The sequence below is a fragment of the Pteropus vampyrus genome, unplaced genomic scaffold, assembly GCF_000151845.1.
Source record: "Pteropus vampyrus isolate Shadow unplaced genomic scaffold, Pvam_2.0 Scaffold216, whole genome shotgun sequence".
In the NCBI taxonomy this organism is placed as follows: Eukaryota; Metazoa; Chordata; class Mammalia; order Chiroptera; family Pteropodidae; genus Pteropus; species Pteropus vampyrus.
This window is the reverse complement of record NW_011888997.1, coordinates 1,647,907-1,668,023: the sequence shown is the minus strand read 5'-3', so window position 1 is coordinate 1,668,023 and position 20,117 is coordinate 1,647,907. Positions and strand designations below refer to the sequence as shown.

Genomic DNA, 20,117 nt, shown 5'->3' with positions numbered 1-20,117 from the left:
AAGGAAGGAAGGAAGGAAGGAAGGAAGGAAGGAAGGAAGGAAGGAAGGAAGGAAAACCTATAGAGAGAAAGACATCGAATCTGACAAATTCTTTAAAAAGTAGGAAATTCCTAGGGGGCCAAGAACCATTTTTGAACTGGTTTGGTGGAGGGTTGTGACTTTTAACTGCCTGCTACCTGGGACACAGAGAGACAAGTGAAGGCTATGAGAAGATGGTTAGGGAAAGGCAGTTTTCATTCTGTTCCTGTCTCACCTTGCCATTGCCTGCTCCCTCACAGAAGTCTGGTGGTCTTGACCATGCAGTACAAGTGTCCACAGGGTTAATTTAGGGCCAAGCAAAAGCTCTGCTGCAATGAGAAATAGAGGAAATCTGTCAAGGACAGACTAGCTTCAGAATCTAACTCTTCCATGTCTTCCTTACAACCCCAGGGTGGTGGACTACAATCTAAAGGGTCCCCAACTCTTAATACTGCTTCTCCTCTGTAAAGGAAACCAAAACACAGAGAAATGCAACATTTTGTCAACCATCATACAGATATTTTTGCCACAGCCATGACTAAAACCAGGTGTCTAACTCTTAATCAGTGCTTATTCCACTTCAATGGTATTCTGTCCCCAACCTGAACATCCTCAAATGTTATCTAGCACAGGTACATTTTCAGCCTCATAAAGACCACTAGATACCTTCTTTACTTTTTTTCTCTTAAGTTTTAATGAGATACAATTGACATATAACAGTACATAAATTTAATGTGTACAATGTGATTATTTGATACACAAAGATATTGCAAAATGTTAACCACCATAAGGTTAGTTAACAAATCCTTCACTCTTATAATTACCATTTTGCTGCTGTTATAATGAGAACATTAAAGCTCTATCCCACAGAAACTTTTAAGTATACAATACTATATTGGTAACTATAGGCCCAATGCTGTACCTTAGATTCTCAGATCTTATTTATCCTATAGCTGAAAGTTTGTACCCTTTGACCAACAACTCTCTATTCCCCACCTGCCCACTCTTCAGTCCCTATATTCCGTTTCTGAGTTCTGTTTTTAGATTCCACGTACAGTCGAGATCATATGGTATTTATTTCTGTCTGACTTATTCCTCTTAACATAATGTCCTCAAGGTTCATCAGTGTTGTCACAAATAAAAGGATTTCTTTCTTTTTCATGACAAAACACTATTTTGTTGTGTGTGTGTGCGCATGCACGTGCGCGCGTGTGTGTGTTTGTGTGTGTGTATACATTTTCTCTTTCCATTGATCCATTGATGGATGCATATCACATTGCTAAAGTTTCTTAAGTGGATTCTTGAGTTCTCACAGAGCTATTTTTGTTCATAGACAGCTGTCTAATTGTTGATCTTCACGTGTAGAGGGAGACTGGAATCTCCTGCTTTGCCTCAGTGGTAACTTCCAGGACTTTGCTTCCTGAAATACAATGCTGCTCTACGTGCTCACCTCAGACCACTTTGTGGTGTCATTAAAAGAACAAGCACTAGATGGCAAAAGTTTTGATTTCAGCCTCATTCTTTCCTGATTAGGCTACCTGTTAGAATTTGGATAGATCACATACCTTCATTAATTCCTAGTTTTTCTAGAAAATAGATATACTACCTTATGGTAAGGTGCTTAAGCAAATGTATTCTTGGGAATCTGTCAAGTTTTAGGATCAGGTTTTATATAAAAATCCTGCCATAACTAGCAAAAATCTTCCACTCTTCTTTTCTTAAACCTCCACTTACTTTTATATATTCTATACATTTTGTCTTTGAACTATTAGATGAAATCCAGTTAGCATGATGATTTAATAAAGGCTGAGACAGCAGCTACTGTAAAATATGTTGGTGTGTTTTTAACACTGTGTTTTTGTGTTGTTTAACTCATTATTCAATTCAATTCAGGAGTTTTCAGGACAAATAGGAAGGAAAAGTCTATAACGCTTGGAAAAGTAATTTTGAACAGTGAAGCCAGAAGAATCTCTGCTCAATACCCATCTATTTCACCAAAGCGTAGATAAAGCTGGAGCAATAAGAGAAGCTTAGGAAAGAAAAAAACAGAAGTTTGGTGTCAAAGACAACCCCATCTATTATAAATATATGTCATTAATTCTGAAAGCAGTATTCTACAAGATTTTGCATATGTAACATTTTTTTTCTATTTAACATTTGTTGATGTTAGTATTTGTCATTATGTGGTTATAAATCCCTTTGAAACTTACATTTTGAATTATGTGTAGTTTGATATAACGAACAGTTTTTGAGATGTTTAATCAATTTGTCATGTATTTCTTTGGAGTTTTAAAGTTTTCAAGTATGTTTGTAGTCTATCAAGTTATAGAAAGTTTATATGGCATCCATCTAAAATAGTTTTTTAAATTATGTCAACAACAATCCTTTTAAAACCATGTTTACTACAAAATCATGGACAAAGCAAAACTTATGATAAATGTGCTAAAGTTAATGTGCTTTCCCACCCAATTGTAAAAGTTTTTTTTTTGTTGTTTCTTTCCAGACAGTGCCTCTCAACAGTAATCAAAAAATATGATTCCCATCTGAAATATCTATTGAAAACCCAGGTATTAACTTTTGTTACTTCATCTATTAATTCAATAAGCATTTATTAAGCATCTACTCTTTTTCTAAAACTTTGCAAGTTTCTTAAGATATGAAGATGAATAACGCAGAAGATCTACATTGAGTGGTTTTCATTCTGTCATGGCAAAACAGACAAGTAAATAGATGTGTGTAATAAAGTGTCATAGGTCTTATGAAAGACCTTTGTGTATACAGGACACATAAAAGGGGTTTATCAATTTTACTTATTTGATCTGAATATTGAAAAACGAATATGCCAGTCAGAGAAGGAACATGGTTAAGGAAGGTAGAGAGTAGGAATAACTTTCAAAGAACAACATGAACAAAAGCAGTTAGAAAACAGTCTGTCATGGTTAGGAAACTGTATAAAATTTGGGATGGCTACAATTAGGATTCAAGGTGAGAGCCTGGAAAGAGACCAAAAGAAAGGGGCAAATGTGTAGGATCTTAAGTACATTTTATTGATAATTAAATGGTTGTCTAATTTGTCAGCTGATGACATGGAGTCATTATGCAGGTCAGTAGAATGACAGATTGGTGATTCGAGGAGCATTTCATTAGCCCAAAGAGATGATGAGGGCATTGACAAAACCTTTACTATAGGAATGAATAGGAGGGGACAGATTTAAAACAGGTGAAGATGTGCAATTTACATGATTTAATTCAAATCTATGAGTAATAGAGGAACAGGTATCTAGAACACCTCTAGATTCATGGCTGTTGACTGACTACATGGAGACATCAATTCACTAAAATCCTGGAGAGGAAAAGTTAGCTTAGCAGAGGAAAATGGTGGATTCAGTCCAAGACTACTGAGATTTAGTCACCAACTAAGCATCCAAGTTGTGGTCACCATTAGGAAGATAATTTCTTATATCTTGTTCTTCCAGGGAAGAGTTATTTTTCCACAGATAAAACATCATATGATTACAGAAAGTTGTATATATACAGAATGTTTTTTAAAAAGTGAGAGCTACATTTCCCATTAAATAATTTGACTCTTTATAATAAAATGATACAAATCTTAAGTAACTATCTCTAATATTAATAAACAGTAAAGGATTCTGAAAATAATAAATTATATTTCTTGATGTAGATTCATATCTGAATCTACATATTTGAATTCCACATAAATATTTAAAGACATAGTGATGACAAATACATGACTGATATTCCTTTCCAAACTGTAATCCTTTTGCTCTAAATTCCATTTTCCTTGCTTGATCCTGGCTTGAATCTGGAAATTTTAAATGTAGAATGTGAAAATAGTTCACAATTGGATTGTTTAAGTTTCATAAAAGTGTCATAGTTATTACTTCTTTCAGTTTGATTCTTCACCTTTGTAATAGTCATTCTTTCTAATATAGAATTTGAAATTTACCGAGTACCCAGGGTAGACTAAGACTTTATTCCTAGATCATTTATGTATCTTGACTATATGTAGATACACTTTTGAGGTCATAGTAAACTACTTATAAATAAATTTTAAATATCTAAATATCTCAGTATTGTTCATGTATCATGGACATCTTTTTACACACACACACAAATTGCTGAAATTCTGTAACAATTCTTATTTTCCAAGTACAGAGTTTGATCATATTACTCATATATGAGGCCTCCAATATTTCCACTTTAAAAGAAACCATTGACTATTGTAAATTTTTCCGATATGACTTAAAAGTTGGCAAAGCATCAAAGAAATACTATCTTTACATTATCACTGGCAAAAGTTATCATCGCCCACATCTGAATTATTTTATAAATAGCCCACAGTGTCTGTGATTTTCCAGACAAACTCCATCCAAAACAATGAGCTTTTTAAATGAGATTCTTCCTATGAAGCATCAATAGTAAATATCTGAGAAGTGAGAACAGACTGTAATATTATCAATTCACAATTTTGCACTATTTATTTGACAAATACATAAAGTAGCATTTCCTCAATGTAGAAAATAGTATCAATTTGATAAATAGTGTGTTTTTGTGTTTCCTAAACTTAGATTATTACATATGATTTTAAAAAATAACAAACATACATAAATATTATTGAACATAAATTTTCTTTACTCAGCAATGGTTATTTAACATATTTTAGAGTCGGCTTTTTTCTGATTGGGAATCTTGAAAGAATTTTCCCCTAAAGTATTACTTAATGCTGACTTAATGCAAATTACCAAATTACTTAATCACTAGAACCAGGAGAAGGAGAAGTCAGAACCACACTCTGAAGTTGCTGATGTTTTTGTTGGAAAGACAGTATATTCACATAAATAACATAGAGTGGTATTTATATAGAGCAAAGCAGTGTGAAACCAGATTTCAATCTATGTGAAATAATCAACTTCTGATGCAAAGTTGCTTCTTCCTAATAGCCTCTACTGTATTGTCTCCAAAATTTTTATTAAAATGCCAAGTAGGATTTTTAGAGAAAGTTAGCGCCCCTTAACACTGATGACAAACTTATACTAGAATCTAGTGACTGGTGAACTAATTGTGAATGAGAGGAATCTGGATTGAGACAAATCTATTCATGCTTCAAAATATAGTTTGGCTTCATGAAATATCTACTTGGTTTGAAAAAAGCTAAAAATCTCCAAACCCTTTACCATCTAGCCCTTGACTCAGAAATTATACCAACTAGATAACCAGGAGAAAAGGGCATCTGTATTACTCAAGTTCAAGTGACTTAGTGAGGAAGGCAGAATAATACTTATCTAACCCTTTCTCTCCCCAAGTCCAAATTCCAACTTCATTCAGCCCCTAGACAAAGGCTGAAAATTTGATATATAAGTAGAAAGAATGGGGGCCCATAGAGATCTTATATATTTAACTTTTTTGAACTGAAGCTCTCTTAGTAACAAGCAGATTTATTGTTGTATACTCAAAAGTTCCAATTTAAAACATAATTTAAACAAAGTGACAATAAGGACAGAATTTAGGAGCAAAGATGTCAAAATCAAATAGATGTATATGCCAACCCTCTGACAACTATGGAAGTTTTTATTTAACCTTCCTAGAGTTCATATTATTCATCACTGGAGTGACTATATTAAAAATATAACAATATTTTTTAAATTAATGAAACAGTACATGTAATGTGCTTAAGATATATATATACACATAATATATATAACATAGTATCTGGAAGATTAAAAGTTTTCAAGAAAAGATAACTACAGGTCTTACTTTATTGACATTAAAGTTATTATTTTTAACACTAGTAGTGGAAGATTATATCGGATCCAGAAGAAAAATGTCGTAAAATTGATTTGCATTCACAATAGACCATAAAATGTGAGAAGGGGGCAAAAAAAATCATAAGAAAATAGGATAAAATAAATAAGTAACAAGAATCAGTTGAAAGGTCACAAAAGGAGAAGTCAAGGATATGAAGAGATAAAGTCAGGTCACAAAGAAAATAAAGCAAAACTGCAGAATTGGGACGTACTTTAGCAGAAATAAAGGGCAGATTGAAAGTACTAAAAGTCAAACCTATTACAGAGCACTCCCAGGCTTGAAGAAAAAGAAAAATGAAAAGTAAAAGTAAATCGTCAATATGGAAGATAATCCCTAGCCAACATAATTTGTATTCCTAGTGAGATATGGAAAGCATCGAAAGGTTTTGTCAAAGGAAAAACATAATCTGACATTTTATTTGGGATTTGTGCAGTGAATTATGTAATACATAAAGAACATATAAGATATATACAAACAACAGAAGAATAATAGAACAGGCACTCATTTTAAACATTAAGTTTAGGAACAAAATATTACCAATAACATAAGAACTGCCTGTGTGTCATTTCATATCTCTTTTCCTCTACATAAGAGGTATTCTTTGGTGAAAAGTATTTTGTAACTTTTCTATACCATTTCACCACCAAAGTATGTATCCATTAACAATTTAAGGTTTAGATTTCTCTTTACTGTCTATCTAAATAGAATCAAACTATACGTACCTTTTGAGCTATATATCTTTCACACAATATTGTTTTTGAGATTTATCCACTTTGTTCCATGTGGTTTTGAATTGTTTATTTTTCATTGCTGTACAGTACTCAATTAGTTGAGTGAACCTCAGTTTATTTATTTTTTCTATTATTGATGTACATTTGAGCTAATATCAAGGTTTTTCTAGGGTATATATCTAGAGTCATAGACTTACAAGGTATTATTAAATACACTGTAATACAAAAGGTATTACTTTTCTTATAAGGTCATACACATTTTACAATATATGAGAGTTCCCATTATTCCGTTTTCTCACCAATGTATGGTACAATCCAACTTTTTAAATTTTGCCTACAATGAGCTATAAGTGATATCTAATTTGTCTTAATTTTCATTTCCTTAACTACTAGTAAATTGTTGATTCTTTCCTCTTTTTAAAAGTAACTCCTTTTTTATAATTTACATGTTCAAACTTTTTGTTTATTCTACATGTCTTTATCTTTTTCAAATAGACTCATGGGAGTCATTTATCTATTTAGTCTTCCTTTGGTTATATATTTTGTAAGTATATTCTGCTAGTTTGTGGATTGTCTTATAAATTTCATTATGATTTCTTATTTATTATTACATCAATTTCCTTGTAGTTTAATGGATCTTAAATTTTAGTGGCATTCCACAGTTTTGACATGTTGGCCAAAAGTATCTCTCTGACCCATTCTTACCTTTCCAGAACTCCAACTGCATATATGACTTTGTCTGACAATTCTAAAATGTTGTGTTCTGCTTTTTCATGAAACTCCCATCTGTTCATGCATGTTGTCACATTTTCCATTAGATCCTGTAACATGTTAATCATAGTTATTTTAAAGTCCTTGTCTGATTGTTCTAACATCTGGGTCATTTATATAGTTTTGTTAATTGTTTCCTCTACTGACAATGTGTTGCTCCATCTTGCTTTTTTTTGTATGGATCCTCATTTTTGATTGAATGATTAACATCCTGTGGAGAATAGTAAAGCTGAGGCAAATTTTATTCATACCTAGATGATGAAGGAAATGCTCTTCTTTTGTTATACTATAAGTATATAGTGTTGATACAATCTAGTCAAGATTTGAGTTTTATTTATGTTTTGTTTTTGCTATCATTATCAGCAGGGCACTTCAGGCTTCAAATTCCTCCAGTGGTTAGCTACTATGACCTATACTTAGAGTGGGGCCTGTGGTACCAGAGATTTTTTATTATTATTCTCAGTGTTCCTGCTTTACCCTCAGCTTCCAACAGTCCCTGCTTGCCTATGCCCAGGTCCCTCTCAATATTTTCAATATTTTTGTCTCTCCTCCAGAAGTACTCTGCTCTTGTTTATTATTCAAAATAGACTCTTTTTTTTTTTTTTTTTTTTTGTAGTAGGGTAAAGGGAGTTCTGTTTTGTAATGATCAACCACAGCCTTAGGCAGACTGTTCTTAAACCTCAACTGGAATTTTATAAGAATTCCTGCCCCTCCACATGTGTGCCTTTCATCTGCAGTTAGTCTTCTACAGGAGAGTTTTCTGCCCCTCCTTCCAGTGGTACCTGACCTCTGATGAGTATCCATGTAGCATCCCAGACTCAAGAGAGGGTCTCCTACCCCTCCTCTAGGAGCAAAAGGTTTTTGCTTCTGCTTTTCCTCCATCAGTTAAGGATCGTCAGCTATGCCTACCTCTCCTCCCAAAGTAGATTGTTTTGCTTTCTCTTCCCCTCCCCCAAGAGCAAGAGTTTTTTGCCTAAGATAAGGATGACAGAGGGTGTTCTTTCCTTCCTAGTATCATTTTCCTAGTACCCTCAACTGGCAGCTTAAGGCTTTTACTTATGAGAGAAGCCTCCCCAGAAGCAGGCAGGGCTTCATGCCTGTCCCGCAGACACAGCCGATCACCTCTTACCTACCTGCACCACTGAGTGCACCTTCTTTTTCCTGCACTGCCTTCAATTTACCCCTGAACAACTGGTAGGTGTCCATGGAAAAGAGCTTCCAAATAGTTGTAAATTCTCCTTGTGTCTTGAACTCCCAAATATTCCAAATTGACATGCTACCTTATACCTGGCTTTTAAGAATTGAAAATTTTAGCTGATTTATTCTTACCCTCTTGCATAGTGGCCACCTCTTTCTCCTGTGCTTTGTCAAAAGTCAAAGATTTTGTGTACTTCATCTCTCCTTGAAGCAGCCTATCACTCTTTGGAATTCGGTATACTTGGTTACTTTATGACCTCAAATCTCTAATGGGGTCAGGAAAAACAATAATTTTGTATGCCTTTTTACATTTACAGTGGAACCAAAGTTCTACATTTTAAGCTGAAATAGAATTCTAAAAGCTATTTTTAGTCTTTAAGGAACAAGCAATTTATAAGAGCACTAACTACTGAACCTGGAAAGAAAATAATTCTAAATTCTAAATTTGTCTCCAAACTTATTAAATTGAATTTGATAATTTTTAGTATGTAAATGTAAATAGAAATTCATTAAGGTTCATTTAAAGACTAAAAAATAGTAAGCCATTACATGGCTTTTTAAACACATATTACTTTGGCGTCCATCACAGCTAAATGAAAGGGAGAAGGGAACCTTATGGTGTTCTGTTTTGTTTTGTTTTTTTCTCCAGAGAGATGCAGAGAAAAGTTTGTCACCGATTTTCTCCAATGCTCAAAATACCTTTAAGGTAAGCTTAATATTAAAGTATTAGAATGTTGCTCCTTCAGAGGCTATGGTACATCATATATTTCCTAAAATAAGCTTGGAATATAGCACACAAACTAACATCTCAGCATGATTATTTTCATCAATTTAGAGTCATAAGGTTAAGAATAATTTAGAGGGAGTCTAGTCCAAACTACCATGTAATGAAAATCTTTTCTAACCATTCCTGATCACTTTCATACCTGTAATGTGGAGGAACTCTCTACTTACAGGGCAGCCGACTCAATTTTTAAATAAATAATTTTGCAAAGATCCTTTTTCTAATATTAATCCAAAATGAATGTCTCTAAATTTGTGACAATTTGTTCCAATTTATCATTCCAGAGCTATTTACAGTTAATCTAAGACCCTTTTCACTTGAAAGGCCATAAAAAAAAAAAGAAAAAGAAACAAAAAGAAAAAGAAAGAAAGAAAGAAAGAGAGAGAGAGAGATGGGTGGAGGGAGGAAGGAAGGAAGGAAGGAAGGAAAGAAGGAAGGCAGGCAGGCTATCGAACGCTTAAGAGTGATTATCATGTTTTCCTTTTCTTCTTTTTTTCCAAGCCAAAGTTTCCATCAACTTAACTTTCCTTTTTTTTCCATTAAATCTTAGTGTTATGGCTTATGTCTCAGCACTCTGTCTGCTCCATCTGTGACCCAAACTTCTTCCACCATCATCTAAATATTAGACATTCTGAAGTGGTATAGACCCAGCTTTCAATTTTTTTTTTTCTCTCTATCTATATTCTCTCTCTGGACAATCACATCCAAATTCTTGCCCAGGTATTGTCTCCATAAAAATAATGCTCAAATCTAGCTTTGATTTCTCTTCAAATCAGGCACTAATCCTGTTTAGTGTCTGTAGAATCTCTCCTATAGCGGATCACCCATCATGGGATTTGTAATCAGATTGATTATTCCGTTCTTACCAGTGGGGGGTGGCGGGGAAGTGTGTGTGCATGCACATGTGAATTCACATATGCACACTTGTGTATATTTTGAGGAGAAGGGAATGTATTAATACTCCACAGCTACACATAACACAGTTTCTCAAGTAATCATTTTCCCTCATTCAAAGCCCCTGGGTAATGAAAGCCTTCCTCAAAAGTTCTCCTGGTGAGTAGGCATTGTTTTTCTCCTCCCACCTTTTGCAAGTGACAATCTATCCAGTGTCAGGGGTTTATTCAGAGACATCAGCTTCAACCCTGCCCCTCTCCCTACTATACCAACTAGTTTAGATCTAAAATTTCAGCTCTTATCCCATGTTAGCAATAAAACCAATCTCTAACCCTGAAGGCCTAAATCTAGTCTGATATTTTCCCCAGATTATTACAACCTCAATGTTGAAGCTTCTGCTTTGGACTTAGGTTCCTTCTTTTAATTTCTGTCACCCAGAGCTTTGTCCTGTCTTTGTTTTGGGCGAAGCTTTATGTTTACATTTTTTCTTGTTTATGGGGTTTATATTGTGTGCTATGTGTGTGTTTTCTCAGTACAACAACTGCTAGAGCTAGAACCATTGCATTTCCACATATCTGAAAGCTATGTCTGCATGTTTGTCCCCTTGGAAACTCAAGCTCTGTGTATCAAAACTATATGCATAACAATTCCACCAAATATCTTCCCATTTTGCCTGTTTCCTGCCATAATTAATAGCACCCTATCTTCTTGATTTCCCAAGAATGAAGTTTTATAATCATTTAAATCCAACCTTTCCATTGGTCCTCACATCCAAATAATCACCAAGTTAATTCTACTATTGCAATATTTCACTTAATATATTGTAGTAATCTTAGTGATTTGTAAATATAATGAATATAATATTTAACTTAAAAAATTTTTAAAGATTAAATGAGATAAATAGATTAGAAGCACTGTAAGACTAGAGAAAGAGATGAAGTAAATTAGCTACTGGGTGATCCAAGTCAACCCAGCATTTGCAGTTATTTTAATTAGTAATATTTTTATGGATTTTCATAAGTTCACATGTCACATATGTACTTGGACCATATGAATGGAAACTAAACATAGCATATATTATGTACCCTTCTCATGGTTTTTATGAATTTTTAATTTTCATTTTATTAGTTATCTGGGCATGTACAGTGTTTGATTGTTCTAATAAACTGAAAACTCTATATGGATAGATAGAAATTAATTAAATAAAAATGAATTAATTAGCTAAAATTTAGCCCTTATTCTCTATCAGGTGCTTCTCTATATTTGATCTTATTTCATCATTACAACAACCCTATAATTAATTATTACTATTCTAATTTTACAGAAGAGAGAACGTAGGCCCACATAAGTTAAATAACTTGATAATGGTCACAGGTGGAAATGGGGCAGAACAAGGATTTTAATACATATAACCTGACTTCAGAGATGAATATAAAGTCCACTATAATGTCTTGAATGTGTACAATAACAGTATATTAATAGTTGGGTTGCTCTCCTTTGTGAAAATTCAATTTGTCAAGTCCAGTCTCAAATGTTTAATATCCCAAACTAAACCCTCATTCAGATTATATACATGGAAAATGTGGAGGGACTCTTAACATATTGATTCATATTAAGGTCACACATGAATAAAACAACTGACTTTTTTCCACATTAATTACTCATACCCTTTTCTTCCCCATGTTATAATTGAGTGGTTGTATTTTCTTAATCTGTGAAAGACAAAACATACACCAATTAAATCACATCTTCTTACTTTTAGCTCATCTATCAAGTCTGTTAACATTTTTAGAATTCTGGTTGTGTTTTTCATAGTGTTAATTAGTTATTCTTCCTAGGTTTTCGCCATCCAATCTCAGTGTTTATACAATCATATATATGAGGTACTGGCAACATACTAAAAGTTTTGTTTTTCCACAAAAGAAACAAACTGTATTCCCTTAATATAATACCCATTTTGTGTCTTTGTATGATAATGTTTTAAGAAAATAATCTAAACTAGAGTCAAAACTATCTTGTGTCGTGAATCCATCTCTCTGAGTGAAAAAAAAAGTGGGGGAGAATATTTTCCCACTTTTTTTTTGAAATAAACTATTCTAATCTGCTATTAGAATGACTGGGATGCTGGTAACAGAGTTGATATATTTTGAAAAACAACAATCATTAATGATATAGACGAAGTATATAAAAATACTGTAGAGTAAAAGATGATTACTACAGAATTAGAGAAGAGATAGTTCTCAACACAGTTAATGGTACTATACAGAAAAGAATAATCTCAAAATAGAGCAGTTTTTTTTTAATGAAAGCTAATTTAAGAACATGCAAAAGCTGAGAAATAAAAAGACTAATGAAAGGCTCTTAGAGCTGTGACCATGAAATCTGTGTATAACTATCGTAAGTGCAGTCAGCAATTTTTATTTTAAGATGAGCTAGTCACTACTATAAATTATGTGTCATCAGTAATTTTTTTGAAACATCAGTTGCTTCAAGGATAGTACAATCAAAAGATTACCGAACACTCTAACACCAGACTTAATTGTCTCAAGTTTGTTCTGAGCTCTGCAAATCTGATTTTTAATAATTTTGCCCTCTTGCACACTGCTTACAAAAACAGATGCATTCTGAAACTCTACATGGGTCTGCGGTCAGTTGCCTTGTTTTCAAAGTATTTTGCAGAAATGACTCTCTTTATCTTTCTTCCCTCCCTCTATCTCTCCCTCTCTTCTTCTTCCCCATTTCCCCCTTCTCTCTCTCCCATTTTATTTTAGATAATGTTAAATTAGAGTTAGAGTTGATATATATAATCTCAATAGTCCTCCTTTCAAGCATTTTCTCAATGCAAATTGTGGCTCAGGACATTGGATAACCAGTCTTGAGAATCTTCTTTCACATGGGAACAAACAAGTACATTTTATTCTATTACCTCTTTATGGAAAGAGAGATATAAAGATAAATTAGTGTCCTCCCGATTTCAATAAACTGTTAAGATATGACTCTTTTTATCTACAGAAAAATGTGAATGATATTATTGAAGAAGTCAAAAATATATGCAGTGTTCTGGGATGCGTGGAGACCAAACAAATTACAGACGCTGTAAATGAACTAAATCAAATTCTTCAGAGAAAAGCAGAGGTAAATACACTCATTTATTAAACAGTAATTACCTTAAACCTGAGTTCAATAATTAATTAAGAAGAGTTAAAGACTTGACTAACTATTATATATGCGTTTGTGTGTATGTGTATACATATTTCAATCATTTGGGGGTAATGAAAACTTGACCATTATACAAAATGATTTAATTAAATTAAAAGAAAATCTCTTAACACCTTTGAAGTTTATAACTGCAATATAACTTCTAAGTGAGACAAATCAATCATACAATCAATCTAGATGAATGGGCTTTTTTTTTTCAGTTTAAAAAAATGAATATTATAAGATTTTTTTGTTTAGTCTCAAAAATCTGATGTAGGTGTCATTTTTGCCCAAGAAAAAGAATAAGAATTCTGGTACAATGAATCCATTCAATCTTATAATTAGTTTAGCAAGGGATTAAAGCAAAAGGATATAATGATTATGATAATAATAATAACCAATAATAGTACATTTCAATAATAAAATAGTTTCACTCATATATTACTTCTTTTAATTTTTATTTTATTTCAACTCATCCTCACAACAATGCCACAGAGCAGGTATTTTCATGTTCATTTCATTATTAAAATCTGCTGCTTACACTGTTTGTGTATAGAGTATTAATAAGTGGCAAAATAGAGATTTTTAGAACCCAAGTCTCTATACACATGCCAGTTTATGTGAATCTTCATAAGAGGGAGTGATTACATGCATCCTTATCTGCATGGGAAAAAACAGTAGAGGTCATATTACCTTGAATATGCCAGCCTTGAAATTTCAAAAAGATTGATTTAGAAAGCAGACAACTATAGTATTAATACATATAAATCATTGTGCTTATTGTTTTAAATATGTGACTATGAAAAAGATCAGTAATTTTTTAAAGTTGGACTTTCTATATCTTATTTTAATTAGAACTTGTTTTTTTGTCATTTAATAGTAATAATAAATATAGAAATTTAAATACTTTATTTACATATACAATCAATAACAGTGATGACTCTGAAGGGCAAGGGAGTCACAGAATTAAAAGATTTCCAAGATAAACTTTTATTAAAAATTAAAAACACAAAGCAATGAAGAAATCAAAATTTAAACAATATAACCAATAAATCCCAAAATTGAACATCTGAGATAGATATGTGTTTATTTCCTTAAATTTTTCTTAATGGGAAAATATCTACTCATATTTTCCAATTGTAGAAGGAAATGAAATAACTACATAGTCTCCAAAGCTGTTTTCATGTATAGGTATTAAAATCCATGGATTTCTCAAATGATACCAAAGTAAGAAATCTGATGTGATCATATCTAATCTTATCTTATTTTTCTATTCTGTGTGAGAATGGGAAAATTATAGTCTTGAAAAGCCTATCACCAATATGTTTTCAAAATAAATATTTTGATAACTCGAAAACTTGGGGATTATGTAATTCTAAAAAGAATCTTTTAATAGCTAAAGTTAAGTCAGGATAACAAGGTAGTGAGAATTAACTTTCAACAACTAGTTTTTCTTAGATTATCACATTTTGGGGACATTACAAGCACCTAGAGCAGATAATAAAATGCAAAGAGCTTAGGGTCATGCAAACATAATTTGAATTCGAGATCTACCACTTGCTAGCTGAATATCCTTTAGAAAATTAATTCATTTCTCTGAGTTTCAAGTTTCTTCATCTCTAAAACAGAAAAATAAAACAGAATTTGCAGGGTTCTTATGACTATTAAAAATAATATTAATAATTTGTGATGAAATATGAAATATCTAAGTATTAGAAATAATGTCGATAATTAAATTAATGTAAAATAATTTTAATACTAATAATCTAGATGATAGTGTTTTGAATGAGAGTCATTATTATTATTGGAAATAGTAGGGGTGGTGCTGGTGGTAGTTTCTGAGAATCTTCCCCATGTGGCCAGGATGGTGTTAATTCACATAAGCACCACTTAGGTCCTCATTGATTACCACCAGCCTCGTGACAAATGCGAGTCTTTGACAGAGGAGAGACCAAACACATGAATGTGAACAAGTGCCTTCCCATCTGTTAAGGCCAGTTGGTTGTTCATCCATTTTTATGTCCAGCTCTCAGTGAATCAGCAGAAACAACTGATCAAAGAATGAGAAAGATATAATTCTAGGATGAGATATTTCAAATGATGTTAAAGTATTACTAGATATAGAAAGCTTTACTTTTAAAACATTCTTTTTCTGAAACTCTCTAAAAGAATACAAATGACAATTTTCTCTGAAATATCAAACTTTCAATATAGCTGAAGCCAAAAGTATCCTTCAGGGAGAAATTGAATATTTCTTAGGAAAGCTATGAATAATTATACTTCTCAAGGAAAGCTCTTATTCACATTTCACATTTCTTATATGTGTATTAGCGTTCAATTGTATGTTATTATTCATGCATAGAAATGAAGAAAAGAGTTGACAATTATCAGTTTTAGTTCATATATGTCAATGGCCAAAATCGATAGTTCAACATCCCCTAATAAACAGATTCTACTTATTCTGAGAAAACTTTAAAAGTTTGCTTATTCTACACCACCTTCATTCAGACTTTTTGTTCATCCCTTTTTCTATCCTAACTATGAGCCCACCTACACAAGAATGTTGGCACAAATCATAAGTATATTTTACAGAATTTGTGCAGTAACCAACTGCTTGCAGTTAACAATGCCAAAGTAGTTCAGTCTATCCACCCACCACGAACCAAGATTAAAGAAACACTGAGAAATACTAGTCTTCTGCCAACAAACTCAAACTTGAGAACCTTTCCTTTCTCGTGGCTCCATTTTTTGGTCAACTTGCAAGAGACTGTTTCCTGCCACACAGGGAAGTAATTAGGTATTTATTAAATGTGAGTTTTGGCAAGATGAAGAATTATATCACAAATGCAGTTGTACTCTAGTTCATACTCCCACTCAGCACTGGAAACAATTTTCCATCCTCCAAAATTATATTCCAGAAGCTCACATAATATATTTCAATTAAATGCTTATACAATAAATGAACCACAAAGTGAAAAATATGGCCTTACACATTGTTCTGTAGGTGGCTGCCATGGTGATTTTAAAATACAGCTTTTTATTTCTGAATAAATTGAATTCTAGTTAAGTCAAGCTAACATCTTCAATAGTCTCAACCACATAGATGGAGTAAAGATTTTATTTGTAGTTTTTAGAATAGTGGTTGAAACTATGACCAGGTGAAATATTTTATCCAAGACAAATGTTTCTGAAAAAGTCCACATGAATGATGCTTTTAAGTGAAAAGTTGTATATAGGTTTAATTGCCTTTTAAACATGATAAAAGTGTTTTCTCTTTAAAGAAATACTGTAGCAAGCTTCTTGTTTTGGAAGACAATTATTTCCTAGCTTCTTTGAGAAATCAAACTTTTCATGAATTAGATTTACTTAAAAATAAACCTAGTGTCATTTTTAAATAGACCTTATTATAAAATTGAATTTGCATTTGGACTGAAATCTTATTTTTAGTGAATCTGTGAATCACTGTATAATTTTCACAATAATGAAGTTAAAACTAGCAAATCCCAAACCACTAAAGTAATCGAGGTCTGCAACAAAAATAAATGTAAATAAACAAGCCAACAAATATATAAATAAACAAAACCACCATACTAATGAATATGAACTTAAATGACCACGAAATAATTAAATTTCAGATAGTATTTTTTTTTAATTTAGGAGATGATCTTTAGTGTTTTACTATTATTTTTTCAATATCCTAAAAAGAAAGAAAAAAATGAAATTACATAGTGGATCTATATGATTTTCCCACTTACACCCAGCCCTCTTTCCTGCAGCCCAAAACTGGCATCTGAATGACTGCTAATAAGAACAGAACACACTAAACAGATAGAATTAAAAATGCACCTATATCAAAAGATTAGTCATGGTTGCGGAAGGGGGATTGAGTTTACTCTATCTCTGTAGAACTGTTCTAATAGTATGAAAAAGGCTGAGCTTATTCTAGAAATTTATTTTTTAAAAAATCAAATAACCTAAGTTGTTCATTATAATATTCAGGCTTTTCTTCCATCTTACAATTTAGATTTCCTCTGCTTAATAAGCAACATTTATATATGACAAAAAGAAACAGTGTCTTTTTTATCATGCCAGAGAAATATCTATGTTTAGATATGGGATATTAAAGGTTTAACTGTTTTGTGAAATTGTTTTCTGAATAACTAGTGTGTCTTTGCACCCATTTTTATTTTTTAGAATTTTCATCAAAATTCTGAGACTTCAGCAAAAGGTAAAACATATACGTACCCATTTTTTAAAAAAACAAGTTATAGAACCAAAAATAATTCAAATTTTCATCCAAATATGGTAACACAAACACATACAAAATGTCTTCTGAGGTAAAAATGTTTTGCTAAAACTTTTTACTAATAGAAGTGATTATTCTGCAAGTGAATAACTATCCGCACTCTAAACTTTTAGCCTAACATTTTTTAAAAAATGGGAAAAATCAAGAGATCTATAAAAATCAAAGTAGTACTGAAAATATCCTTATGACCATTTCAAGAAACTGTAAAATTTTATTTAGCTAATTATATTTTGATGTAAGAATATCAGGAAAGTAGCAGACGTCTTTCTTCAAAGTCACTAATTTCACATTTAAAGTCAAGGTCTATTTGAAAGACTAATCTAACTAAAAAATAGAAGGATTAGATTCTGGAATAAGCAGTGTTTGCAGAGGCTCTGAGCCTATAAAACCGCAAGCCACAAGGAGGACTTTGCCTCTATAGAAAATAGTGGATGTGTGATAGTGGGATGCAGAGGAGAGTCTGGCTTTTACAATAAGTTTTGAATTTCAATTCTACCACTTTTTGACCTTGTGAACTTAGAGAGTTAAACTCTTTGACCCTCAGTTTTCCTAATATGCATAAGAACTATGATCATCTTTAATGTGCAGTGTGGTCAGGGATTTTCTTGTTTGCATAGGCAGATGATATTTGGCTTATGAACACTCTGAGTATCTTTAAGGAAACTGTCTGGCTCACAGATATTAAACACTCTTGGATTCAGAGGTGACAGTGAAGCACAAATACCCATCCATGCCCTGTCTTCTATACCCTTAATTGTCTTCAATAGAAAGTTATGTACAGAGGAATATCGATTCAATTCTAATTCCCACCACTCAAAAGAAGATATTCAATTATATTTGAAGAACTTTCCACTTCACATCACAGAGAAAAATAAGATGGCAGAGGGTATGGAGGAAAAAGAAAAAGAAAAACTGTGCTATGGAAAAATCCCTGTTCCAGACATTCATAAAACTCCAGAAGACCTTAGAGGAAGAGAAGGGGTGGACCTTCTCCAACAATATTAGTAACACAGAGTCCAAGTGATAGAATGTGGAGTGAACGGGTGGAGGTATTCTGTATGGAACTGGTCCTTTCTTCCTTTCTGTTAGGAATGCCGGAATAAAATCTCCTCGCTCATATTCCCCCAGGGTTGGAATACGAGATCCAATAAAACTGCACAGGAATGTTCCCAGAGATTTATATTCTATGCTAAACCACTGTAGATTCTAATTAATGAATTTAATGACATAAATAGTCAGTTTCTTTATGTCATGATACTACAACCTTTTTCCCCAAGTAAAATGAGATGTGATAAATATTATGTTTCCATATTTCACCACCAAGCCCAGTATCTTGAGTCCTCAATACATTCTGATGATGTTTGAAATGCATTTTTCATCCAGAATGCTAGAAATAAAGCATAATACATGAGTACACCTCTCTATACTACCTGGAAGAGACAAATTATAACCAAGAACTGTATTTCTGCCTAAAAGTAAAGAGTAGAGTTTGAGTAATTATCAAAATAATTAAGATTCCCCAAAATACCTGCTGAGACTTCAGTTAATAAGTTCTCTGACCCAACTTTATGATTCATTTGAGATGTGTGTTTATTTGCACAATGTTGGGTATTATTAACAAGACTGTGTTTTCTGCTACAGAGTACCAACAGTATCATTTGGGGACCAGGAAACAAGATGTTTCTATAAATTTATAATTCTCTGACGCCTGTTGTTCAGGAGAATCCCTTTTGGTTGGCCTCCAGAGTGTGATGAGGCCTTTTTTAGGACTATTTTTATTCTGCTTTACTCTTCTGTCTCATTAATTGTTACTGCTGATTTCTCTGAGAATTTTAATTACAGCCCTTTTACTATGCTCGTCCCCTTAGGCTGTTTCGACAAAGAGCGTAATTTTAGAAATACAGCAAATAAGTAAAACTTGGCCACCTAATAAATTTTGTACAAAAATTATGAATAACTAAGTGAATAATAGCATGTGCTGAACGACAACAAAAACGCTTAATTATGGATAGACCTGGTGAAGGACAGGATGTGGAAAGAAGCCCATACTGAAGCTGGCCTCTCTCCTGAGTATCCAAATGTCTGAGCATCGGAACATTGCAGACTGCTGCAAGAAAAAGCTAGCTCTTCGTACTATTTTCTTTTCAAAACAACTAGAAACCAAAAATCAACTTGGGTTTCAGAAACGACTTACGTGGGTTTGAATAAACGACAGTACAGTGCGACTTCACTAGGCACACGCCGGAATCAAATCACAGCAGATTTTTAAGAACATAATTTCTAATGACGTGCTTACTTGTTCTGTAAACTTCTCTTCTGCTGCCCCGGGAGCTCGGTCGCCTGTCGCCATGTTCTTCTCCACTATGTTCAGCAGTGGCAGTGGAGAAGCCCT

The 20,117-nt window shown here is 32.9% G+C and overlaps 1 protein-coding gene across 3 annotated transcripts in view; it reads left to right on the top strand.

Annotated features, from left to right (window-relative positions):
- Positions 1-20,117, top strand: part of PIK3C2G (phosphatidylinositol-4-phosphate 3-kinase catalytic subunit type 2 gamma) — a 274,730-nt gene that overhangs the window by 37,052 nt on the left and 217,561 nt on the right. For all 3 annotated transcript variants that reach the window (XM_023538251.1, XM_011372935.1, XM_011372934.1), the window contains exons 7-9: positions 2,522-2,585; positions 13,234-13,356; positions 17,614-17,647. In XM_023538251.1, coding sequence (XP_023394019.1) covers positions 2,522-2,585; positions 13,234-13,356; positions 17,614-17,647 — 221 coding nt within the window. The remainder of the gene's footprint in view (positions 1-2,521; positions 2,586-13,233; positions 13,357-17,613; positions 17,648-20,117) is intronic.